The sequence below is a fragment of the Pongo abelii genome, chromosome 13 (assembly GCF_028885655.2).
Source record: "Pongo abelii isolate AG06213 chromosome 13, NHGRI_mPonAbe1-v2.0_pri, whole genome shotgun sequence".
Taxonomy (NCBI): domain Eukaryota; kingdom Metazoa; phylum Chordata; class Mammalia; order Primates; family Hominidae; genus Pongo; species Pongo abelii.
In genome coordinates, this window is record NC_071998.2 from 108920791 (window position 1) to 108948018 (window position 27228).

A 27228-nucleotide genomic window follows, 5' to 3' on the forward strand; every position below is an offset into this window, starting at 1 on the left:
CTTCACAAGAAGAGGCGGGCCAAATTGTGTCCTGCAAAAACTTATATATCAAAGTCCTAACCCCTCTACCTCAGATTATGACTGTATATGGAGAGAGAGGCTTGAAAGAGGTATGTAAGGTAGAATGCGGTCATTATGGTGGGCCCTAATCCAACATAACTGGTGTCGTTATAAGAAGGAGAGATTAGAATTCAGACACACTTGCTGACACCTTGAGTTCAGACTGGAAGCCTCTAGAATTGTGGGAAAATAAATGTCTGTTGTTTAAGCCACCCAGTCTGTGGTATTTCCTTATGGCAGCCCCAGCAAACTAATACAAATAGTTTCCACAGCTGAAACAAAATTGGAAAATCACCATCATCCTAGAGAGTTACAAGGGCTATTTTAATAGAACCTGATTGTTTTCCTAAATTCACCAAGCCCAGGCAGAAGTCAGATGACTAACTGGGATAAAAGCCAACTAGCTTCCTCTTGCTGTTTCTTTAGCCACTGGTCTGCAGGCGTTTTCTTCTTCTAACTTCCTCTCCTGTGACAAAAGAGATAACTATTAGAGAAACAAAAGTCCAGAATGCTAAGGTTGCCACTTTCACTTCCTTTCACCCTTTAGCCCAGAACTGCTTTGAATACACCAATTGCTGTGGGGCAGCTCGAGGAAGAGAAGACACCAGTGCCTCAGAAACTGCTCGGTCAGACGGTGATAGCGAGCCACGCATTCACAGGGTCACTGCTGCTCACAGAAGTAGTGAGGATGATGCCAGGATGATGTCTGCCTCGCGCCTGGCTGGGACTCTGATCCCAGCCATGGCCTTCCTCTCCTGCGTGAGACCGGAAAGCTGGGAGCCCTGCGTAGAGGTATGTGGCTGGAGTCAGCTCCTCTGAACTTTCCCTCACTTCTGCCCAGAACTTCTCACTGTGTGCCCTGGTTTGTTTATTTTTGCAAAAAAGAGTTAAATTACCTTAAAGACTCAAGAAGCCACAGAGATCAAATAATTCATTGTTACAGGGCACTAGAGGCAGCCATTGGGGATTTGTTCCATTTGGAAATTTTGAGTGCTAACAGGGGCATGAGATAACAGATCTGCTTAAGGTCCCTGCTCTGCTACCTTGTGGCTGTGTGAAGAAATTATCAAACCTGTCTGAGACTAGTTTTCGCATCTGTAAGAGAATTATAATACCTTCTTCACTAGAGAGTAAGCAGACTGCTTCAATGTCATTTCTTCCTACTGGTGGTCTTTACACTCAGCTTCAAGCAGTCACCCTGCTCCTTTCAATCTCAGGAAAAAGATGGCTTTTGTGTGTGTGTCTCTAGAGAAAGAACTTTCTAAGTGGGTGTCAGACTTCTGTATGCAGTAATATAGTTTAGTCCAGAGGATGAAAAAAATAAGAGAATTAAAAAGGAAAGGAGAGAGAGAGAGAAGAAAAAAGCAAGAGGGAAATATGTATGTCAGCTAATGCAACAGTTTCTTTCTTAGTGAAATACCCATCAGCTGGTTGGTAATCTTATTCATGATGGATCTCTTTTGTTTTTCCCCTGCGCAGACTTCACAGTTGCTTTAGAAACCCATAGTAGAGCCGGACAGCTAAAAACATGATTTACAGTGAGGCAGGGTCAGAAACTCAAGAGAGGAAAAGCCAGCTGCGGTCCTGAAGTTGAGGATATAGGAGAAAATCAAGCAATACTTAGCAAAGACTAATTCATTATCTCGAAGCCATCCCTTCCCTCAATTCCCTGCCCATAGTCCTCCTCCTTGTCCTCTTCTCTGTATCCCTCTGCTGTTAGGTTAATGGAGATAGATTTTCTAATTAGGCTCACTGCGAGATAAAACCACAGCCAAACTTGACTTCTTTTCCCCATGTACCTTTTCCTGTCAGTCCCTGAAGCCTGTCCATCCCTGCCCATCCTTAGTGCCACTGTAAGGCAGGCCCTCATTTCCCCTGGCATTGACTCTTACACACTAACTGCTTTCCTGATTCCAGTCTTCTTCCTTTAATTCATTCTGCACGTTCTTGTTTTTTATGTATTTGTATTTGTTGTTATTATTTTTCCTTAGGCTTCGATCTAACAAATTACTCTCCTTAAAAACTTTTAATAACTCTCCATTGTCATTAGAACAGCTTTCTACCACAGGGCCTTTGCACTGGCTATTTCTTCTACCTAGAATGCTAGATCAGTGCTATCCAGTGGCAATATTATGTGAACCACATATGTACTTTTAAAGTTTTTGGTAGCCTCATTAAAAAAGGAAACAAGTGAATTTAATTTCAATAATATTTTTATTTAACTTAGTGTATTTAAAATAATGTTTAAAATTTTAATATATATTTACCTATTACTGATATTTTTACATTCCTTGTTTGGTACTAAGTCTGGAATTTAGTATATATTTTACATTTACCACACATCTCAATTTACACTATTCACAATTCTTGTGTTTGATAACTGTATGGCTAGTGACTACCATATTGGTCAGTGCAGCCCAAGTCCTTTTCATGCTTTAATCACTGCATTCAGATCTTTGCTTAAATGTCCCCTCCTCAGGGCAGTCTTCCTTGATTTCCCCATGTAGAACTCTCCAACCTCACTTATTTGCCTCAAATCCCCTTATACTGATTAATTTTTTTTTTCTAGAGCACAACATTTTATATTTTTGTTTGTTTATTTTCTCTCTCTCCCTTTGTAATGGAATCGATAAGGAGGCAGGATCATTGCTGGTTTTATCTACCACTATATTTCCAGTGGCCAGCACACATGAGCCGCTAGATGTATATGTGATAAATGATTGAAATAATTGCTGCAGGACAAAGTCTGAGGCCCTCCTGATCTGGCTTGCCCTCTTACTTAGGTTTCACCACTCCCACCACTCACCAGCTAATCTGAGTTTGTTTTCCACTCTTTCTGTGCTCACGTTGTCCTCTCCTTAGGACATGTTTTTCTTCCCCTTTCCACATGTCTAAACTTTACTCATCTTCTAAGACCCACTTTAAAATCTTCCTTTTCTGGGAAGACTTTCCTGAATCCAGACTTGATCTCTGCTTTCTCTGAACCACAGGACATATTTTCTAAGCCTATTTTATGGCCCCTTGAGATAGTGTTAGCTTTGCTCCTATCTAAACTCTTACTCTAGACTGTGAGTCCATTGAACTCTGGAGCTGCATCATATTTTTCTTTGTAATGCCCACAGCGCTTGGCAGGAAATGCCTACAATTTGGACTTAAGTAAACCTTCATTTAATCAGTTATTCAATCAGTTATTGATTCAGCAAATATTTATTGAGCATCAACCATTTGCCAGACACCATTCTGAGTGCTGGAGACAAAGCAGTGGGCAAACCCATCAAACTTGCAATGGAATACAAGAGATGAACAATACGATGAGAACAATCAGACAACATAATGTTAGATGGTGGTGCATCCTGTGAAAGGGAATAAAAGAGGGCAAAGAAAGAGTGCCTGGCACTGTTTCTATTAGACAATATTGTCTTTAAGGCTCCATGGCTTGCAACATTTAAGTGGACATACGAATGAAGATCTGCACGTTTGAACTCTGACTTTGCGCATATTACTTCATTTCTTTGAATTTCCATTTTCCTCATCTTTAAATGCATATTTGAAGATTAAGTGAAAGTATATAACAAACAAGAACTATGCAGGCATATGGTAAGGGATTAATAATAGATAATAATAATTAATGTTAACATCTGTTGATCACTTATACTGTAGCGGGCTTTTAAATAAACTCTTTAAACACCTTATCTCATTTAATCCTTCAAACGGATTCTATTGGTTTCAAACAACAGGAAACTACAATTAGCTGGCTTTTCCTAACAAATTTGCAAGGAATTTTGTTGGAGGAAATGAGAGCATTCAGAAATTAGATGGGAGCATTAGAGAATTAAGCTTACAAAGAATGTGGGAAAGTAGGCTAGAAAGCAGCGTAAGAATGAGGACAGCATAAAGCACTTGACTTTATTTACTAGATTCCACCATGGGAATCCATGCACTCTAAAGATTTCCCCCTATTTCTACATCACTCTGCTCAAGGGTCAACGAGCCAAGAAAAAGAATGGAGTTGTCAAAACCTGGGCCATGACTAAGGAAGGTCTGGACATCTTGACTGCCAGACAGTCTCCCCAATGATATGGAGTATTTAGAATGATACTGGATATTTTATTTATTTTTTGTATTTCCAACTTTTATTTTAAGTTCAGGGGTACCTGTGCAGAGCATGCAGTTTTATTACATAAGTAAATGTGTGCCATGGTGATTTGCTGCATAGATCATGAAAACATGGAACGCATCATGGATTTGTGTGTCATCCTTGTGCAGGGGCCATATTCATCTTCTCTGTATCCTTCCAATTTTAGTATATGTGCTACTGCAGCAAGCACGATATTGGATATTTTATTACCTACATTTTACATATGATAAAATGAGGCTCACTGAGGTTTTTCTTTTGTTTGCTTTGTTTTGTTTTTAAAGACTTGGCCCTAAACCACACCGAAGAGCTGGCATGAAACCCAGAGCTTTCAGACTCTGGAGCCTCAGCCCTTCACCCCCTGATTCCATTGCTTCTTGCTAAATGCTGCCATTTTATCACAGAGGTTAGAATGCTGAGCATGTAGTAGGTGCTCTTTACTTTCTAATCTAGAGTAAGACAATTTATAAGCGTGAATTGAGTGAATGGATGGATGGATAGATGGATGGAAGGATGGACAGATGGATGAAAAAAGTTGACTGAATTTTGTGCTTGCAGAAAAAGAGGCCTCCCTCCACCATCTCTGGTCTAGGAGAGGGGAGTTGGGAGACCATGCAGTAAAGATACTTCATTTCATGTGTAATCATTGCAGGTGGTTCCTAACATTACTTATCAATGCATGGAGCTGAATTTCTACAAAATCCCCGACAACCTCCCCTTCTCAACCAAGAACCTGGACCTGAGCTTTAATCCCCTGAGGCATTTAGGCAGCTATAGCTTCTTCAGTTTCCCAGAACTGCAGGTGCTGGATTTATCCAGGTAATGAATTCACTTTTACATACTGCACAAGGTGAGGTGTTCATTGTCCTATCATTTCATTATTGGACTGGAAAGCTTGGTGCGTGGAGTCTCATCTTCATTCACTTATTCATTCATACAACAGATGTCTTATTAACTATATAACCTTGAGCAAGCTACCTCTATTCTCCAGGTCTCAGTTTTCTAATCTGTGAAATAGGCAGTTGGCTGAGACAGCTTCTAAAGGCAATTCTAATTTTAGGTTTTCTTTTAAGACAGGAGAGAAAATTAGCTTAAATTTTTTCATAAGCAGCTATTTATTGACTGCTTGCTATATGTTGTACACTCTATAAGAAGACAGGCATATATTGATATATAACACACAGTCCCTGTTGTTAAGGAGGCATATCTTCTTGAAAGAGTTAATACCTTAAAGTCCTGGGTGTGGTCCTGGGTACATAGTATATATTCAACACATTTCAATTATGATTTTTTGGATCTGGAAACTGATATAAAGATAGTGATATATAACAGTAGATGATAAACTATGTTTAAACTAAAGGTAACAAGTTGTATTTTTCAGAAGAGGGGCCTTCTCTGTGGCAGATAGTCAAGAAAGATTTCATGAACTGCATAAGATTCAAACAATGTCTAGAATATTAAAAGTAGTGTAGAGGATAGGGAATTAGGAAAAGACAAGTAACCCAAGGAGAAAGATGTCAAGATTAAAGGAAAAGATCTGCTGTGGGCAGGGAATAGTGGCTAAGATTTTCTTTTCTGATGCAGGGAAGTATATCGTTTGTTGTGGCAGGTGAAATTGTCATCATGACATTTTAGGGGAACCAAATTCTAAAAGGGTTTACATCATCGGGGCCTTATTTGCAAATAGAACTAGATAATGGATCATATTCTCTGCAATGGTTTGTAAAACATTTCAAAACATTTTACATATTTTTTATTATAGAAATTATTGATAAAGGCTAAGGTCACAGCATAAAAATCCTTTTTAGAGCAGACATTTCTGTAGAAGAGTGAACATATGACCTATTATACTCTAACTTGGATATAGATAGGATGTAACAAAGGGGTGATGGAACAATTCAAAGGCAATGGGATAGTGCATAGAGCCCTGTTGGGGTCAGAAGACCTGAGCCAAGTTTACCCCCAACATTTATAACCATGTAACCTTAGGCATATTACTTCATCTCCCTTAATCTTAGTTTTCATATCTGATCAATGGATATGATGAATTATCCTGCTGGATTAAATGTGATAATAAATATTAATATGCTGTATATATTTAAATTTTTATAAAATATATTTTATAAGCATGAAGTATTATTCTTACAGAATTTCATTAGGTTTTTAAAATAATTTCAACTTTTATTTTTGATTCAGGGGTTTACATGGTTATATTGTGTAATGCTGAGGTGTAGGGTACAATTGATACCATCACTCAGGTAGTGAGCATAGTACCCAATAGTTAGTTTTTCAACTCTTGCTGCTTTCTCTCTATCCCCTCTCTAGTAATCCCCAGGGTCTATTTTTGTCATCTTTATGTCCATGTGTACTCCTCGTTTAGCTCCTACTTATAAAGTGAGAACACATGGTATTTGGCTTTCTGTTCCTTTGTTAATTTGCTTAGGATAATGGCTACCAGCTGCATCTATGCCATTATGTTCTAAATTTCAGTTTTCTGCATGAAAATTTTGTCAAGTACTCTATTAAGGTAGACCACCTCTCTCTCTCTTTTTTTTTTTTTTTTCAAACAAGAAGTAGTTTTTCACCAAACAATGTCTTTTATGTAATTCATCTTCAATCCACTAGATACTCAATAAACTTGCCCCAGAAACCTTAAATCTGTGCTTACAGAGAGGCCAGCTTCCCTTCTGGTTAGCCCATAGGAGGTTCTGAATTAGGGCAAGCACAAATGATAGCACAATAGACATCCTTTGCCTTTTCATACAGTGTTCACATACAGTGACTCAACTAGTCTTGTAAGAATGCTTTGTGATAGACCAGGCAGCCTTCTTTCCCCTATAGAAATATATATATATTTCTTTTTATAGGTGAGGAAACTGAAGCTTGAATAATTTAAGTGACTTATATACATTATCATTGCTTGTTAGCCACAGACCAGAGATTTAAGTTCACATCTCCAGAATCCAACTTAAATGTTCTCTTTGTTTTAATACTCTACTTCTCTAAAGTGATCATCACCAGTGTAATTATATAGACATACAGCAAGACCCTTTCATTCTCACCTGATGTATAGAGCAATGCAGAGATAGAATGATGGGCTATAAAAATCATATAATTGAAAGAAAGAACTTCAAAAATAATCAAGTTCAGCTGTTTGATTTATAAATGTGATAACTAAAACCTAGAGAGGAAAAGAGGTACTCAAGATCACACAGTACGAGAAGACTGCAGAAGCACCAAACCCAAGCTCTTTTGTCCACTCTTCCAGTGTTCTTTCTACTATACTGCCTATCCTTTATCTAGTTACCAATAAATAACAAAAGCTTGGACCACAATGCTTTTATTATCTAGGAAACTCCTGAAGAAGCTAAAACGGGTGGGGGATATTGTAAATGTAATTCAGGCTGGATTAAGAAAGAACTTATTTGTACATTGTAACTGACAAGCACCTGCAATGCTGAAAGGAATTTTTCATTGGCTTGCTGTTTGCTGGCTGCATCAAAGCCCTGTCTCTAGGACATGTCTCTGAACATTGTGTGTAGCATGGCTTTCATTTCTTTTAGGATAAAATTCAAAACCCTTTATCTGGTTGGTAAACCTCTGCCTAATTGGAAACCTTCTTTCTCCACAACTCCATATTGTACACTCCAATTTCATCTCTGTTCTCCAACCATGGAAGCTATTTATCGTGATTCTTCCATGTGTCATTTTTTTGCTGTCAACCTTGGGGCTTTTGTGTTTGCTGTTCACTTCACCTCCTTTTATCGTTAACTTCTACTCATCTTTCAATTTTCAGCTTAAGTGTTCTCAGAGAAGCCTACTTTGATTCTCTTGGTCCACAACAGTTCTCTGGATGTGAACTCTTGCAGCACATAATTTTCACTTTTTTCCACAAAACTCGCTCCTATCACCTGTTACAAGCATTTACCTCTGATAACAACTTTCAAATATCTAGCTATAGTGTAAGCACTTTTCATAAACATTAAGAGTATCTGTGACACTTATGTGTAATTTTTCATATCTCTGAAATTGATATTTACCAGTCATTTATCTTGGCTAACAACTAACAACTATCCATATTATCTGTACCAATCAGATGTATAATCACAATTTTGTGTGACAGAAAATGGCTAAACTTGATCCAAGGTTATTACATGCTTTATCAACTGCACAATCTTTATATATGTCAGTTATTGATCTTTAACTGATTTCCTTCTTATGGATTTTCTCCTCTGCTTATCATGTATGCCTAACATGACAAAAAAGAGCCAGTATGATAATACTCGATCTGTTGGGCTTCTTATTTGCTCATGCCATCATCATCTGTCCTGCTTGATGTCTTTGCCTATGCACAATCATATAACCCATCACATCTGTATGAAGAGCTGGATGACTAGGATTAATATTCTATTTTAGGTTCTTATTCAGCAGAAATATTAGATAATCAATGTCTTTTTATTCCTGTAGGTGTGAAATCCAGACAATTGAAGATGGGGCATATCAGAGCCTAAGCCACCTCTCCACCTTAATATTGACAGGAAACCCCATCCAGAATTTAGCCCTGGGAGCCTTTTCTGGACTGTCAAGTTTACAGAAGCTGGTGGCTGTGGAGACAAATCTGGCATCTCTAGAGAACTTCCCCATTGGACATCTCAAAACTTTGAAAGAACTTAATGTGGCTCACAATCTTATCCAGTCTTTCAAATTACCTGAGTATTTTTCCAATCTGACCAATCTAGAGCACTTGGACCTTTCCAGCAACAAGATTCAAAGTATTTATTGCAAAGACTTGCAGGTTCTACATCAAATGCCGCTACTCAATCTCTCTTTAGACCTGTCCCTGAACGCTATGAACTTTATCCAACCAGGTGCATTTAAAGAAATTAGGCTTCATAAGCTGACTTTGAGAAATAGTTTTGATAGTTTAAATGTAATGAAAACTTGTATTCAAGGTCTGGCTGGTTTAGAAGTCCATCATTTGGTTCTGGGAGAATTTAGAAATGAAAAAAACTTGGAAAAGTTTGACACATCTGCTCTAGAGGGCCTGTGCAATTTGACCATTGAAGAATTCCGATTAGCATACTTAGACTACTACCTCGATGATATTATTGACTTATTTAATTGTTTGGCAAATGTTTCTTCATTTTCCCTGGTGAGTGTGACTATTAAAAGTGTAAAAGACTTTTCTTATAATTTCGGATGGCAACATTTAGAATTAGTTAACTGTAAATTTGGACAGTTTCCCACATTGGAACTCAAATCTCTCAAAAGGCTTACTTTCACTGCCAACAAAGGTGGGAATGCTTTTTCAGAAGTTGATCTACCAAGCCTTGAGTTTCTAGATCTCAGTAGAAATGGCTTGAGTTTCAAAGGTTGCTGTTCTCAAAGTGATTTTGGGACAACCAGCCTAAAGTATTTAGATCTGAGCTTCAATGATGTTATTACCATGGGTTCAAACTTCTTGGGCTTAGAACAACTAGAACATCTGGATTTCCAGCATTCCAATTTGAAACAAATGAGTGAGTTTTCAGTATTCCTATCACTCAGAAACCTCATTTACCTTGACATTTCTCATACTCACACCAGAGTTGCTTTCAATGGCATCTTCAATGGCTTGTCCAGTCTCAAAGTCTTGAAAATGGCTGGCAATTCTTTCCAGGAAAACTTCCTTCCAGATATCTTCACAGAGCTGAGAAACTTGACCTTCCTGGACCTCTCTCAGTGTCAACTGGAGCAGTTGTCTCCAACAGCATTTAACTCACTCTCTAGTCTTCAGGTACTAAATATGAGCCACAACAACTTCTTTTCATTGGATACGTTTCCTTATAAGTGTCTGAACTCCCTCCAGGTTCTTGATTACAGTCTCAATCACATAATGACTTCCAAAAAACAGGAACTACAGCATTTTCCAAGTAGTCTAGCTTTCTTAAATCTTACTCAGAATGACTTTGCTTGTACTTGTGAACACCAGAGTTTCCTGCAGTGGATCAAGGACCAGAGGCAGCTCTTGGTGGAAGTTGAACGAATGGAATGTGCAACACCTTCAGATAAGCAGGGCATGCCTGTGCTGAGTTTGAATATCACCTGTCAGATGAATAAGACCGTCATTGGTGTGTCAGTCTTCAGTGTGCTTGTAGTATCTGTTGTAGCAGTTCTGGTCTATAAGTTCTATTTTCACCTGATGCTTCTTGCTGGCTGTATAAAGTATGGTAGAGGTGAAAACACGTATGATGCCTTTGTTATCTACTCAAGCCAGGATGAGGACTGGGTAAGGAATGAGCTAGTAAAGAATTTAGAAGAAGGGGTACCTACCTTTCAGCTCTGCCTTCACTACAGAGACTTTATTCCCGGTGTGGCCATTGCTGCCAACATCATCCATGAAGGTTTCCATAAAAGCCGAAAGGTGATTGTTGTGGTGTCCCAGCACTTCATCCAGAGCCGCTGGTGTATCTTTGAATATGAGATTGCTCAGACCTGGCAGTTTCTGAGCAGTCGTGCTGGTATCATCTTCATTGTCCTGCAGAAGGTGGAGAAGACCCTGCTCAGGCAGCAGGTGGAACTGTACCGCCTTCTCAGCAGGAACACTTACCTGGAGTGGGAGGACAGTGTCCTGGGGCGGCACATCTTCTGGAGACGACTCAGAAAAGCCCTGCTGGATGGTAAATCATGGAATCCAGAAGGAACAGTGGGTACAGGATAAAATTGGCAGGAAGCAACATCTATCTGAAAAGGAAGAATAAAAACCTCCTGAGGCATTTCTTGCCCAGCTGGGTCCAACACTTGTTCAGTTAATAAGTATTAAATGCTGCCACATGTCAGGCCTTATGCTAAGGATGAGTAATTCCATGGTGCACTAGAAACGCGGGGCTGCTAATCTTAAGGAGCTTCCAGTGCAGAGGGAATAAATGCTAGACTAAAATAGAGTCTTCCAGGTGGGCATTTCAACCAACTCAGTCAAGGAACCCATGACAAAGAAAGTCATTTCAACTCTTACCTCATCAAGTTGAATAAAGACAGAGAAAGCAGAAAGAGACATTGTTCTTTTCCTGAGTCTTTTGAATGGAAATTATATTATGTATTATGTTATAGCCATCATAAAACCATTTTGGTAGTTTTGACTGAACTGGGTGTTCACTTTTTCCTTTTTGATTGAATACAATTTAAATTCTACTTGATGACTGCAGTCATCAAGGGGCTCCTGATGCAAGATGCCCCTTCCATTTTAAGTCTGTCTCCTGACAGAGGTTAAAGTCTAGTGGCTAATTCCTAAGGAAACCTGATTAACACATGCTCACAACCATCCTGGTCATTCTCGAGCATGTTCTATTTTTTAACTAATCACCCCTGATATATTTCTATTTTTATATATCCAGTTTTCATTTTTTTATGTCTTGCCTATAAGCCAATATCATAAATAAGGTTGTTCAAGACGTGCTTCAAATATCCATATTTATTTAACCAGTATTTTTCAAGGAAGTATGGAAAAGTACACTCTGTCACTTTGTCACTCGATGTCATTCCAAAGTTATTGCCTACTAAGCAATGACTGTCATGAAAACAGCATTGAAATAATTTGTTTAAAGGGGGCACTTTTTTAAACAGGGGAAGAAAATTTCCGCTTCCTGGTCTTATCATGGACAATTTGGGCTAGAGGCAGGAAGGAAGTGGGATGACCTCAGGAGGTCACCTTTTCTTGATTCCAGAAACATATGGGCTGATAAACCCGGGGTGACCTCATGAAATGAGTTGCAGCAGAAGTTTATTTTTTTTCAGAACAAGTGATGTTTGATGGACCTCTGAATCTCTTCAGGGAGACACAGACGGCTGGGATCCCTCCCCTGTACCCTTCTCACTGCCAGGAGAACTACATGTGAAGGGATTCAAGGCAGGGAGTATACATTGCTGTTTCCTGTTGGGCAATGCTCCCTGACCACATTTTGGGAAGAGTGGATGTTATCATTGAGAAAACAATGTGTCTGGAATTAATGGGGTTCTTATAAAGAAGGTTCCCAGAAAAGAATGTTCATCCAGCCTCCCCAGAAACAGAACATTCAAGAAAAGGACAATCAGGATGTCACCAGGGAAATGAAAATAAAAACCACAATGAGATATCACCTTATAACACGTAGAATGGCTACTATAAAAAAATGAAGTGTCATCAAGGATATAGAGAAATTGGAACCCTTCTTCACTGTTGGAGGGAGCGGAAAATGGTGTAACCATTATGTAAAACAGTACGGAGGTTTCTCAAAAATTAAAAATAGAACTACTATATGATCCAGCAATCTCACTTCTGTATATATACCCAAAATAATTGAAATCAGAATTTCAAGAAAATATTTACACTCTCATGTTCATGGCGGCACTCTTCACAATCACTGTTTCCAAAGTTATGGAAACAACCCAAATTTCCATTGAAAAATAAATGGACAAAATATGCATATACGTACAATGGGATATTATTCAGCCTAAAAAAAGGGGGATCCTGCCATTTATGACAACATGAATAAACCCGGAGACCATCGTGATATGTAAAATGAGCAAGTAACAGAAAGACAAATACTGCCTGATTTCACTTATATGAGGTTCTAAAATAGTCAAACTCATAGAAGCAGAGAATAGAACAGTGGTTCCTAGGGAAAAGGAGGAAGGGAGAAATGAGGAAACAGGGAGTTGTCTAATTGGTATAAAATTATAGTATGCAAGATGAATTAGCCCTAAAGATGAGCTGTATAGCAGAGTTCCTATAATGAACAATACTGTATTATGCACTTAACATTTTGTTAAGAGGGTGCATCTCATGTTAAGTGTTCTTACCATATACATATACACAAGGAAGCTTTTGGAGGTGATGGACATATTTATTACCTTGATTGTGCTGATGGTTTCACAGGTATGTGACTATGTCTAAAGTCATCAAATTGTATACATTAAATATATGCCATTTTATAATATCAGTTATGTCTGAATGAAGCTGTAAAAAAGAAAAGACAACAAAATTCAGTTGTCAAAACTGGAAATATGACCACACTCAGAAGTGTTTGTTACTGAGTGTTTCAGAGTGTGTTTGGTTTGAGCAGATCTAGGGTGATTGAACATCCCTGGGTGTGTTTCCATGTCTCATGTACTAGTGAAAGTAGATGTATGCATTTGTGCACATATCCCTATGTATCCCTATCAGGGCTGTGTGTATTTGAAAGTGTGTATGTCTGCATGATCATATCTGTATAGAAGAGAGTGTGATTATATTTCTTGAAGAATACATCTATTTGAAGTGGATGTCTATGGCTGTTTGAGATGAGTTCTCTACTCTTGTGCTTGTACAGTAGTCTCCTCTTATCCCTTATGCTTGGTGGATACGTTCCTAGACCCCAAGTGGATCTCTGAGACCGCAGATGGTACCAAACCTCATATATGTAATATTTTTTCCTATACATAAATACCTAAGATAAAGTTCATCTTCTGAATTAGGCACAGTACGAGATTAACAATAACTAATAATAAAATCGAATAGTTATAATAATATATTGTAATAAAAGTTACGTGAATGTGATCTCTTTCTTTCTCTCTCGCTGTCTCTCTCAAAATATCTTATTGTTCTGTACTCACCTATTTTCAGACCATAACTGACCATGAAACCTGGGAAAGTGAAACTGTGGATAAGTGAGGAACTAACATATATACATGATTGTTTATCTACAGATGCATGCATCAGTTTCTTAGTATGCTTGAAAATGTATGATTTTGTGTATATCCGTGCTACATGTAAGTGTGGTTCTATTCATATTTGAATATGAATTCTGCATAAGTGTGTTTATTCAAGCAAATGTACAAGGCTCCGAGAAGGAAGATCAACATACAACTTGAGTATTGCAAGGCGGAAATATTCAAGGCTGACATTGGCCTCCTTCCTATTAGTTCCCTCTCCCAGATGGAAATTCTAGAAATGGCAGGTGAGGTGGACAAGCAGGGAAAGAAATTATATGCATAGAACAGAAGGAGAAGAAAGAGTAAAGTCAGGCCTCAGACAGCCTCTTTTTAGCTCTTTAAATCTTCTGGATTTAAGAGGGATGAAGGGTGGAATAAGGAGAAATTAATGCCAATTATAATGCCTTAAATTTGTGTGATATCTTACAACTTGAAACATATTCACAAAACTATAACTATATTTGAATATCTCATTAGCTGATTAAGGCAGCAAATCAATAATTAACTTTTTCCATTTTATTGATGGGAAAGCTGAAGTTCAATGAAGTAAATTTTTCAATAGGCCACAGAGTAGGAAAGTGACAAAACCTGAGCCTGGGCCTCCAGGTCACTCAAGGACACTTTCTTTCTTCCACACCCAATTGCTTCATGCTTAAAGTTGGCAAAACAGGAAGTGAAACTCCTGCAGTTTTCTGTGTGGTTGACACTAGCAAGGGTTTCTCAACTGAAGCCATGAATCATTAAGCCAATACATATGCATGTATGTTATACATACCAAATGATTTATTATAACCCTATCTTTCCATAAAGGACTTGAAGGAGCTTCAAACAAAGGATATGTGAACAATAGGGTTAATCAATAATAAGTAGAAAATCTGGACATAGAACAAAAAGAGGAGAGAAAGACACCGAGAATGAGCGTTAACACAGTGCTTTCCATTTTTCTGGTGTTTTGGGTAGTGTGGCTTTTGGAGAAAGCCAAAACTCAAATTCACTCCTTACCAACTGTGTTCCTTGGGCTCCACTTCTCTGAGAGTCTACATAGCTCAAATGTAAAATAAGAACAGAACTATGACTTTGTAAGGTTGCTCTAAGGATTGAAAATCATGTATTATGTTCAATACGGGGACACTGTTCTTATGGGTGAGTACTCCTCTAAGACTTTATTAAGAGGGCACTAGGAGAAGCACTGGGAGGTCTTCTCAGTAACAACGCTAAAGTAATTGCTGTTTTTCCAGCCCGTGGAACCACAGAAGTGACTGTAACTAAAATTAGGCATTTCTTTCTGGTTCAGTCTCTACTCACAGGATTGTGAGACCCCAGTCTTCGTCTGGACTCTATAAACTTTTTAGAAATCATCAGCAGGCTCCTGGAGAGGCTTAAATGAACTCACACAATATGTGACAGTGAACTCCCTGGGAGAGTGAAAACCAAAGTCTAAGCCAGTGTCTCCATTTACTTGTGTGATTGTGGGAAAGTCATTCAAGTGCTTTGAGGCTCAGGTCTTAATACATGAAATGGAGGTAATAATACCTTGTTGGCAGACCTCACTTGGTTAAAATGATAATGTTGATAGTTACAATAGTTACATTTAATTGATCAATTGTTTTATGCAAGGGCTTTATTTGTGCTATCTCACTTAGTTTGTCACATCAATGAATTAGAAAGATACTGAAGTATTTCCAATTTACAAATGAGGAGTCTGAGTCTGGGAGTCATTCTATCATGTGTCCACTGTCACCTGCTCATTGGTGGCAGCACTGAGATTAGGATCTAAGTCCACTTCACTGCAGAGGCAGGGCTTCTAAATACTGTTGTATGCCAAGGGCATCCTGCTCTCACAATGCATAAAACGTCGTATCTCACCATTATAATTTTGACTGATATTAAACAAAGAGAAGTATTATTATTGTTACTTGTTTTTATTTAGATTACAGCTGTAATAGCCAGGAAAAATAAATCAAAGAGCTATGTGATTAAAGATTTTTTAACAGTGAACAAATCAGGCCCACTAGATGATGGCCTTTCTTTGAATGACATGCTTAGGGTTGCTCTATCATGTCTATAGTTGGTCTGACTTCCTGATGGGCATCACAGACTTGTGATTAAACACGGAGGTTATGGGGGAAGTTCCAAAAGCTTAGGACTTTCCAGATGGTTGGAATAAGATCACACACTCTGGCTGCCCTTATGGAGATCACCGAACTTTTCAACTCAAAGTAAAATCTGTGGAGTAAATGGTCGATCAAAAGGAACCAACTATATTGAGCACCATGTGTGATCATCTGATCGTTACTGCTACCTTGCAAGTTAAAGGCTACTCTTCTCATTTTAGAAATGAGAAAAGAGATGCCCAGAGGGGACGAGTAACTTGCCTTAGGTCACACAGCTTATATTAATCACAATAACATTTGCCATATCTTCTGTAATTTTTTTGAAGTTGCTAAGCTTTTAGTGCATGTCTGGCACCATTTTAGTTGTATATTATTTCATTTAATTGTTAAAATGACCTTCTGATGCAGGTATTTGTAGCTTTGCCATTCCACAGATGAAGAAACTGAGATGAAAGGACTGAATTGTTCAATTGGAAGGAGCAGAATCAGGATATGAACTTGGATTGGCCTGATTCTTGGGGCTGCATTCTTTCCATAACATAATTGCTTGCTGTGATGTCCTGGGCTACTCTCCCAGGGATGGTTAGTGGAGTGAATGGAGAATAATTTAGACAAGGTCAGTAACTCCCATGCCATCTAGAAATTAAAAGTTTAAAAGGCAGAGTCTGCAACTCTCCTTGATTTCTACAGAAATAAAGATGATCCCTCCTGTGACAGTGCTAAGTGACAATTCTGAGTGTAAATGTGCTTTTTGGCACAAATTGTCCTGTCCTAATAGTCTTGATTATAATTATAAAATAATGGGTTTCTGAAAGGCTGCAAGCAGTTCTGGGAATGGCAATAAGGGTTTAGAAACGACGTGATGTTTATAAGAGAAGTGTTTTGTTGAAAATTAAACTCACGTTTAGGAGAAAGGATTGTGTTGTATGCTCCTAGGAAACTATCTCACTATGTAATTAAATCAAAACCAGCCAGTTACCAATTTGAGCTCTTGACTCATACTAAAAACACCCCATTTCCCATGGGCCAAGCAAGGCAGGACTGACCTGAAATAACCCAGCCTGACTCTATCCACAGCCACCCCAGGACCTTGCCCCTCCGTCTTTCTAGGGCTTGGCCGTGAGATGCTAGTGCATGACCCTTCTTCTTCCTGGGACTCTCCTTGTCTTTCCCTTTAGACTCTGGGAGGTCTCTTCTCCTCCTCAGAAAGGAATAAACACTCTTTCTATTTATGGGATTCCCTAGGAGACACTATATAAAAATATACAGTTAAAAAATAACTACTTAAAAAAAGACAACTTCATGTTGTCTCTACTGACTTCATTTTTTTTTAAGATGGGTAACAAAGACTCTCCAAGGTTAGAAAATTTTATTTTAATTTTTATAGGTTTGGAGAGTGCAAATGCAGTTTTATTACATGAATATATTGCATAATGGTTTAGTCTGGGCTGTTAGGGTAACCATGAACTGAACAATGTACTTTGTACCTATTAGGTACTTTCTCATCCCTTAACCCCTTCCAACCTTTCTGAGTCTTCAATGTCTATTATTTCATTCTCCATGTCCGTGTCTACAAATTATTTAGTTTCCACTCATAAGTGAGAGCATGGATGGAACTGGAGAAAAGTATTTTCTATCCCAAGATCGGTTCCTAGATTTTGTGTCTCCAGATCACTTGCTCTCTCTCTTACATCTTTTCTATCTTCTTCTAGCCTCTTTTTGCAACCTTCATTTTGACAAAGAATTCCAGGCAGTCTACAGCTGATTTTATTTCAATAGAACTATTAAAATGGAAATCATATATGAAGATGACAAAGTTGACCAGGTCCCAAACTCTCACTTTTAAACAAATGCTTGGCTTAAGAATCACTTAAGGACTTTAATTCTACTATCTATGTGTCTATGTATCTACGTACTAATTATCTATCTTTATGATCTTTATTGCTAGAAATTCTGGTTTAATATCAGAGGTTAGTCCTAAGGAATTTATATTTTAAAATATTCTCCCAGTAATTTTCATGCACAGACAGATTTGGGAATTACTGTTATAATGGAAAATGGAGAATAACCACCCACATTTAATATGGTTATTGGTTTTGTTCTTGAGATTTATTGCTAAGATTCATGATAGCCAAGGCAACGTCAGATAATGTATTTTTATTTTACACTGTATAGTTGATTCTTCTCAATCCCACTAGATCAGACTGTTTGGGATACTAGGATTGGCCTATTTGATGGTGAGCTCACTACATCCATTTAGATGTGCCCATGCAATCATTTTAGTTCTCCTAGTTTCTACCTATCATGTTGTCATTTTCCCTTCTTTATCATCCCGGGTAGCTGAGACCCCACATAAATATATACCAGAAAAACGTCGTGGTCTTCTCTAAACTCTCTGAGGTATCTGTTGTCAATGTGATGTTGTTTTTTGTTTCCAGTCCAAAATATATCAAAGTAAAATTTAACTCCACTTTTGCTAAGTATTCATCTTGCCATGAGTACTAAGATTCCAAAAATGACTTTCCCTAAAAAACACAGGATTTCCTTTCAAAGACTTGCTGGGCCACTGCCAGTCTTCCCAGAAACTCCTTTTTCCTTGTCATTGAGGGGAATTGGGGAAGTGATCACTGATGGTTGAAATTCAGTAGTTTTGGTCTTTAAGCTGAGACCCTGAGTCTTCTGAGGAGTCTACTGCTCCCCAGTGGGAAATACCTGCTGTCAAAATTTTCCTGCTTGCAAACAGCACTTTTGAAATTAATGGCAGGGGATGAATATCTGGCTAGTGCTGTGCTCAGCTGAGTTATTACTGGGGCCTTCTGAGTCCTCTCTACACATCATCTTTGGCTGAATTAGCTGTGGTTTCAGCACCTGAGAGTCTAGCACCACTAAAGACAGGGAATACCTCTGCCAGTTTCTGGCATATTAACAGCTGAGATCAGATAAGTGAGCAGAGATAGAGGTAGTGTGGTTTAGGATTCAGGTCTGCCACTAGGAGTGCACCTCTAGGCTCAGGTCTCTCATCTGTAAAATGCGACATTTAGGTCAGATCAGACTTTCAAAAGTGTGACATGTTAGTAAATAAAATGATTTTATGTGGTTGACAGATGAATGTATTACCTTTAATGGTTATATGTTTATTTTCATGGTTACTTTTATTTATAATAAATTTTGTGACTAGCTAAGAATCAATTATCTCTTTAAAATATATTTAAGTTTACAATGTGGGCCAACTTAGGAAAAAAACGGGACGAAATGAATTATATAAAATGTATGCAGATTTGGAAAAATTTTGAAGGTGTCACAAGAAAGACTGGCAGTCAGAAAGCAATGAACCAAATGGCTGCTGAGGGTCAGGCCAGCTCTCTGACATTCTAGCATGTTCACAGCTCCAGGGCTGTATCCTTACCTATAAATTGTGGCGATTGGAGTAAATGTCCATTCCAGGAATTCTATTCTATGATTAGAGATGTAACTCCATCATCCAGATTTTCCAGCATCCTTAACATGTGGTTTTAGCGTTCTAAACCTGATGATCCTATATCAAAATGGGAGACTCATTCATCAAGTCATGATGTATCCATGTATTTATAATATTTCCCATGTTCCCTCATTTCTGAAAAGGATTAAGCTATCAACCTCATTGAGTTGTAGGTGAAAGGCTGTGGAAACAAGACATTGATAGTGAAATGGCTCCACCACTAACAGGCTGTTGAACAAAGGCAAATCTCTTGATCTCTTTGCTCTTTGTTTCTTTATCTATGAGATAACGTTATTTTTATGCTGTCTTCTGTGAAGGTTTTGAGAATGAAATGAGACAGAGGCTCCGATAAAATTTAGGGAAGTGCTATATAAATGCAAGGAGTTATGATAACAGATTGAAAACTCCTCCAAGGACGAGTTTCTCTTTTGCCCCATGTTATAAACACAAGAATATCTTCCGTTTTGCCTACGTATTCCAAAAGCTTTTAAATTAAGCTATATGTCATTCTTACAGGAGTCTCCTCTATTTCAGCAATGTGTATACTTGGTCAGTTTTAATTATCTTAAAGGAGAAGAATACAGTTTCTCTAAACTCAAGCACTTTTGTGGATTAATCCTTGCAATTATTCTTTCTTCTTTCCCATACTTGACATTTAAAGTGATATCTCCCAGGCTCCTACACTGTTAGTCACAGAGGTACCATTCGACCCCTTGTGCCTCTTACCATATGTGAATTCTTGTCAGTTGAGAGTAAACTTTCTTCATAAATTTCACAGTTGTGGACTGATAAAAACAGAGACCTCTGGTTCCTCATCCCTTCCTGCTTTCTTTCTTGAAATGCCATTCATGATGATCCCTTATATCACTATAGGGCTGCTATCATCCTTCATCCATATGCCACTGCAAATAGCAACCAACAGTGTCCTTAGTGCCAGCACTCCCAGGCATGCCCCTTTTCAAGCAGCAGGGTCAAGCCGCTCCCTTCCTGAGCTGTGGCATCTGTCTCTAAATCATGCTTCCTCTTTGCCTGCTGCAGGCCCTTGTCTCTGCCCTTTACTTTTTCTGGCTCTTGCCACGGTTTTGAATAAAACTCTTCCAAATATCTGAAGCTCAATTCTGTTGCCATTCTAAGCACTCTAAATGTCATCACAATCCTCCTTCCTTTGCATTTTCTTATTGGGCACTAAGTTAGTTCTTGCTTAGTAAGTCTTGTCTTTCTCTCTGCTTTGACCTGTCAGTATTCCAACTTCCTTATTTTTTGATGTTCATTTTCTCTTTGCTCTCTTTCTTCCTTTCTTGTCTGTGAACTCCATTAACCGCTTCTGCATGTGACCATTAATGTGCCTGTCTTTCTTCTCATGTGTTAGAGAGAACAAAGGCTTTGGGAATCAGACAGATCTGTGTTCTGATCCTGTCTTATGGTATTTGTCTTGTTTGTCTCGGCTTAAATTGGGGATAATATCTACCTCTCAGTTTTGTTGGCAGTTCAGTACACGGAAATAAAGTTCTCACTTTCTTTTTCTCCTTGAGAGTGTTCTTTATTTTACTCATCTGGCCATCTAATATTTATGAAGAAGCTACCCTGTGGTTGAAAAGGCACATGAAGCTGCAGAAGTAAATGAGCAAGAAGTGCCCTCAAAGTTATGGAGTTCAGATTCATTTTGGCAAGAGAGGCATGTCAATACACACACACACACACACACACACACAATGTTATGCCAACATGAAGGGTGGTGTGGAGTGGAGGGTTGTTCTTCCTAGGAGCAATCAGAGAAGGCTTTACAGAGGAGGGCCCACTTGAGCTGGAAATTGTAAAAGAACAGCTCTGCAGATGGATCTTTAAATTCTTAACCTAAAAGAAGAGCAAAAATGTAAATGATAAATCTGGGAAGTAATAAGTAGAAGACCATGCATAGCAGAGTGAAGGAAAGAAACAATATAGTATAAATACTGAATTACATGAAAGCCAATAGTTAATTGGCATCAGCTGACCCTGGCAAAGACATTTATCTGGACTATGTCTCAATTTGCTTATCTGTCAGTTAAGGATGATATATTAAATGAGTGCTTATACAAACAAAGTGCTTAAAACAGTGCAAGGCACTTCACAGTCATCAAAAATACTAATTTTTTTATGTGCTTTCATTATGAAATGGGGAGCATACAGCCAGACAGAAGCCTAGGTAATTTCTTAGCATTAAGCCCACTGGTTTGTGCTGCCTTGCATTTAGGAGGCCCAAGTCCTCATCCTGGTGTTGGTACAAACTTGGTGTGTGACACTGGGAAGTTATAACTCAGGCTTGACATAATACAACTTGTTCTTCGGCTTCAAAAACTTTCCCGGAATTGGAGTGACCCTACCCTCCCTTTCAAGAAACAGACAAATCTCCTAGAATGTTACAACATAAGGGTTGAAGAAGCTGTTGTTAAGTGATCATCTTGTTACTGCAAAATTGTTAAACTGCATAACAGAGTTATGCAATTTCTTCTTCCCCTATTTTTTATTTTATTTTTTCCATAAGGTATTGGTATTTCATTACATAAGTTCTTTAGTGGTGACTTGTGAAATTTTGGTGCACCCATCACCCAAGCAATATACACTGCACCATATTTGTAGTCTTTTATCTCTCTCCCTCTTGCCACTCACAGTATTTGGGGTGTCTTCTGGGTCCTGCAGGAGCAGTCCACTTCCTTGAGAGGGTTTGTGGGTCCTCTCGGGAGTGCTGGTTTTTTCTTGCAGTCAATTTGGAGCTAAAATTCACAATGCAAGCCTCTGGATGCTGCTCTGTCTGGAGCTGCAATCTAGTCCTGACTCCTATCTGCCATGATCCCCTCCATACACCTTCTTCTCTTATTTTTATGCCAATACTCGCTTCCCTGGAGTATACACTCTAGATGGATAGAATACATCACCTAGAAATTAGCAGCTATATAAACAGAAATTAGATTATTCCTTGAATGCAAAGTGTTATACCTGATGGTGAAAAGAGAAGATACAATTGCCTCCTGCCCTCAAGGAGATGCCAAGTGATCAGGCAATCAGTAGAGACATAATGTGAAGCACCAGAAACTGAAACCTTAGAAAGAACTCTGTACAATGGGGCACATTGGTGCTACAGACTCAGCCTGGCCTTCCCTGCCTCTTAGCTAGCCTCCTGTTCTGCCTGATGTCACAAGGACAGTGAGAGGCGTGGTCTGAATTTGAACCAGATCTACCTGTCCCCACTGCACCATGCTGACTTTGTATGAAGAAGCCACCAGGCCAGTGGTGGTGGTGGTGATAGTAGCGGTAGTGAAATTCTATTGCTAATACTACCTCTACCAATAATAATAAAAAAGGGGAGAGATGGAGGAAAAGGGGTGGGGAATCAAGTGAGGAATCAACTGAAGCAGTTCTACTTGATTCTGTTTTATGTTTTCGGTTTTTTGTTGATGGTTTAGCTTTTGTGATCTCAATTTTTGTTCTTTTTTGTTTGTTTTTGTCATTTCCAAAACTTCTGCTCAGCTTTCTATCCACTATAGTGATTCTTTCTACTACCATAAAACAATAACAATAAAGATCATAATAATGAAAAAATACAACATTCTTAAGTCCATTTATACCAAGTGAAACAGTCTTTGAGCAGTTTCCATGAACCAGGCACTATGTTAGGTGTTTTACATGCATGATCCCATTTAATATTCCCAACCACCCTGTGAGGCAGGTGTCTTCATCATCGCCATTTGGCAGAGGAGGAAACTGAGGCTAAGGGAGGTTGAACCGATCCATCCAAACAACTTAGCTAGTAAATTACAGATAGTAAGATGGAAGATTAGAGCCCATATGTGCCTAATTCCAAAAGCTGAGCTCTTAAATCCTACCCTGAAATATCTCCTAAGCATGATTGTTCAGATTATGCTAAAAAATCCAGTGACAGGGCTGATTATTTCCTCAAATGTCTCATTTGTTGTTTGGCAGCTCTGATGAGAGATATAAAGATGGAGATACATAAACTGACCATATCAGTCCCCCTATGCATGAGAGTTGGCCCATTATTTTCACCTGTGATATGGAATAAGAACCAAGAGTTGTTTCTTTACATGCATTTGGATATGATATAAAGGCTTGTTATTGGAGCTGGATCCTGTCCTTTTCTCACCAGGAGATTCTGGCTGGCTTGGAGCAGAAAGCCTTTGTTCTGGGATAGCAACACCAATATTCTGCCTAGGAGAAGCCTCCTGCAGGGTCTTTCTCTTTTTCTCAGCTTTGTTTGATCCTCAGTAAGGTGCTACTTGAGCTCTCTGGGAGGTAGTAAATGTTAAATGGATGTACACAGATATCCCCTCCTCTGTAAGTTCCATGGGAAATGTTTTAAAATGGGTTCATTGGTGTCTCCCAGTACACTGGGGTACTGGAATACAATGTGTTTTTATGAAATGGGTGATGGATGTCATATACTCAGCATGGTGCTTGACACATGCTGTGTGGTCTCAACATGTGGTCAGCTTCAGTAACTAGCTGATAAGCAAGTGTTAAAGAAGGCAGTAGAATGAATTTCTCATAGGCATGGAAACTAGAAAGGCAACCAAGAGGCCAGGCTCAGTGGCTCACGCCTGTAATTCAAGCACTTTGGGAGGCCCAGCCGGAAAGTTCATGAGGTCAGGAATTCAAGACCAGCCTGGCCAATATGGTGAAACCCCATCTCTACTAAAAATAAAAAAAAAAACTACCCAGGCGTGGTGGCACATGCCTGTAGTTCCAGCTACTCAGGTGTCTGAGGCAGGAGAATCGCTTGAACCTGGGAGGCAGAGGTTGCAGTGAGCTGAGATTGCTCCACTGCACTCTGGCCTGGGCGAAAGAGCATGACTCCATCTCAAACAAAAAAAAAAAAAAAAAAAAAAAAAAAAGGCAGCTGAGAATCTGAGAATCCCTATACTGCCATAGCATGGATGGTAGAACAGGCATTACCCAGAACACTGTCTATTAATTTAAAAATGTTGACCGAGCTCATACTACCTGCCAGCCCCTGAAGAGGAATGCCACAAAAATCCAAATAAAGTATGACCTCCATGCTCAGGAGGGTCAAGTCTAACTGTGCAGACAGGGAAGAGCAGTATCCTGGGTACATTCCTAAAAGTGTATGCAAAGTATATTGGGTCATCTGGCAGCCAACTGACAATAATAGTTTGCATTTCTGGAGAGCTTCCTCCCTGCACAGCGCTCTTCAAAGTGCTTAAGTGAATTAATTAATCTACTCCACTCTAAAGATAGGAAACTTAGGCACAGTGCAGCTAAGAACCCCACCTTAGAGCATTACAAATCCAGAGGTCACAGAAGCAGGATTTGAACTCATCTGAGACAGATTTGAGCTCTTACCATACTTCTATCTACTTCTAGGAAATAGAATAAAATAAAACACAATTGGGAGGCCAGGCATGGTGGCTCACAGCTGTAATCCCAGCATTTTGGGAGGCTGAGACGGGCAGACCACTTGAGTCCAGGAGTTCAAGACCAGCTTGGCCAACATGATGAAACCCCGTCTCTACCAAAAACACAAAAATTAGCTGGGCGTCATGGTGCAAAGGTGGCTGAGGCACGAGAATCACTTGAATCTGGGAGGCGGAGGTTGTAGTGAGCCAAGGTTGAACCACTGTACTCCAGCCTGGGTGACAGAGCAAGACTCCATTTCAGGAAAAAAAAAAAAAATCTTCATATCAAGCCCATCCATTGGCAATATTTCCTTCCTCTTTTTAAAATAAAAAATGTTAAAATTGGGGAAATATATACTGCGTGGCTACCATGACCCTGTTCCAGCTAGGGACAAAAACAATGGGAAAAAAAAAGCATGATTCTTAATCTCTCGGTAGGAGTTGATGATTTAGGTGACAGAGGGACAGACATATAAACATGTGGTTATATTGTAGTGTGACATACATGAGGTAAAGATTAGTGATTTGGGGTTTGGTGACAGACAGACCTAAATCACTGATCTACCACGTAGAAGCTGTGTGACCTGGGGCAGGTTACGCTACTTAACCCTTCTGTTTCTAAGTTTCATCATCTAGTCTGGTACATTGAGGATAATGCAGATATTTGCCTCAGAGAATTATAATGGGATAAAATACATTAATATGATGAATAGAAATTAATTGGCACACCATCATATAGTAAGCACTTAAATTTGTGATACCTATTATTACAATTGTTTTTAATAATAAAAATAAGGGTGAGATAAAGAAGAAAAAAATTAGAAGGACAGCAGCGGGGAAGACCCAGAAGGGCCTGGAATGTCTCTTAAGGTGTTTAGAAATACTGAAGTTCTTTATTCTAGGGAGGGAAAAGATTGGAAATGAGATGTAACTCTTGTTACTCAGGGGATGGTGTGGTGGGTGGATTGAAACAGAAAAGACTGGCCCTAGGAACCCATCAATAGAACGTGGAGACTTTACCCTCAATTGCTTTGATGAATGTCAAAGAGATTCCTGATCTTGTTACAAAAGGAACTCAAAAATCACGAGACATGGATACTATAGTCCTTTTTAGCTCTGTCCCACAAAGCATGGAGTGGGACTTTCAGGGCCAGAAACACAATCTGTTCTTTTAGAGAGTTGGTAGCAACTGTGATATCTCCTGTGGCCTGACCCAACAACTTGGGCTCCACTCATTTATCTCAATAGCTCAGGCACTAGATATATATAGAACCGTGGTGACAACAGGCAGAAGGTAATTTAATTTGAGCAAAAGCCTCAAGTGGAAGAGACAGGAGGTCCTTCTGAATGGAAATGCCTAACATGTACGACTTTGGTTTTTTTTTTTTTTTTTGTATCCCCTAGCAAAGGCTCAGTCTCATCACGTATCAGGTTGTATTTGACCAAACACCAGAGGGAAAAGAGAAACAATCTAGGCCAGTGGTTATGAAAGGAAAAAAGAACCTCTTCTGAAAAAAGAAAAAAAAATACATGCGTCTTAGTCCCTTGGTAGGTTTGAAAGAGGAGAGTAAGATTATCGGTAATTCTCATGCTATCATTTACTTCCTATGAGCTGACAAGTCATTCTCTCTTAGATCCCCTAAACTTGCCCCAGAATATATTAGCCAGAGGATGAGGGGACAGGCTCACTTAGACTGTAATTGTGTATGTGTGTTTGTGTGTGTGTGTGTGTATGTGTGTTTCTCTCCTATTTTTTATCTAGATACTCTCTTTGCTTCCTCTGCAAATGGCTACTCTGTCACCATTTCCCTTTTTTTAAAAAAAATCTGTGGTTTAATTACGTGTCTTACTGTTCCTGTTATGTAGAGACAAGCCAGTCTGGGTGCAAATCGTGATTTTTACCACTTCTTGCATGAATAGCTTTAAGAAAGTCATATAACCTTTGTCATCTTCAGTTTGTTAACATGCCAAATGGGGATAAAGATGCTTACTTTCTTAGATTAGGATGGGGAGGGAGTTAGATAGTGGAGGTAGACCACTGGCACACAGTAGGGGTTTAATAAATGCTATTTCCCCACTCTGTGACTGCATGGCCCCAGCTGCCCTCGTGGCCTTCAAATCCTCCCACCATACTGTGCCCATTGGCTTCTCCCTGTGTGCATAGACCATGCAAGGGAGGTTTCTTACCTCCCGTATTCTCCCCTTTAATCCATCCACCACACCATCCATGAGTGACAGATGTAAAAACTCATTTCTGATCTCATCCCTTGCTAGGATAAGGAGCTTCAACATTTCCCAACACCTAATTTCTATCTCCTTAAG

At 39.1% G+C, this 27228-nt stretch overlaps 1 protein-coding gene and 1 non-coding gene across 2 annotated transcripts; one reads left to right on the forward strand and one right to left on the reverse strand.

The window, feature by feature from the left end:
- The first annotated feature begins 434 nt into the window (after positions 1-434).
- Positions 435-13748, forward strand: TLR4 (toll like receptor 4). The gene is made up of 3 exons (XM_024252788.3): positions 435-852; positions 4848-5014; positions 8663-13748. The coding sequence occupies exons 1-3, from the start codon at positions 760-762 to the stop codon at positions 10893-10895; spliced, it is 2493 nt and encodes an 830-aa protein (XP_024108556.3). The 5' UTR covers positions 435-759; the 3' UTR covers positions 10896-13748.
- Positions 4282-4388, reverse strand: LOC112135099 (U6 spliceosomal RNA). The gene has a single exon (XR_002916397.1). It is a non-coding gene; the product is annotated as a U6 spliceosomal RNA (small nuclear RNA).
- Positions 13749-27228: the final 13480 nt, after the last annotated feature.

Bases quoted from the DNA above. Each gene is read 5' to 3' on its own strand.
- TLR4 (XM_024252788.3), top strand. From the start codon at position 760: ATGATGTCTGCCTCGCGCCTGGCTGGGACTCTGATCCCAGCCATGGCC. The intron at 853-4,847 runs GTATGTGGCTGG...TAATCATTGCAG, and splicing joins GCTGGGAGCCCTGCGTAGAG to GTGGTTCCTAACATTACTTA. The intron at 5,015-8,662 runs GTAATGAATTCA...TTATTCCTGTAG, and splicing joins CAGGTGCTGGATTTATCCAG to GTGTGAAATCCAGACAATTG.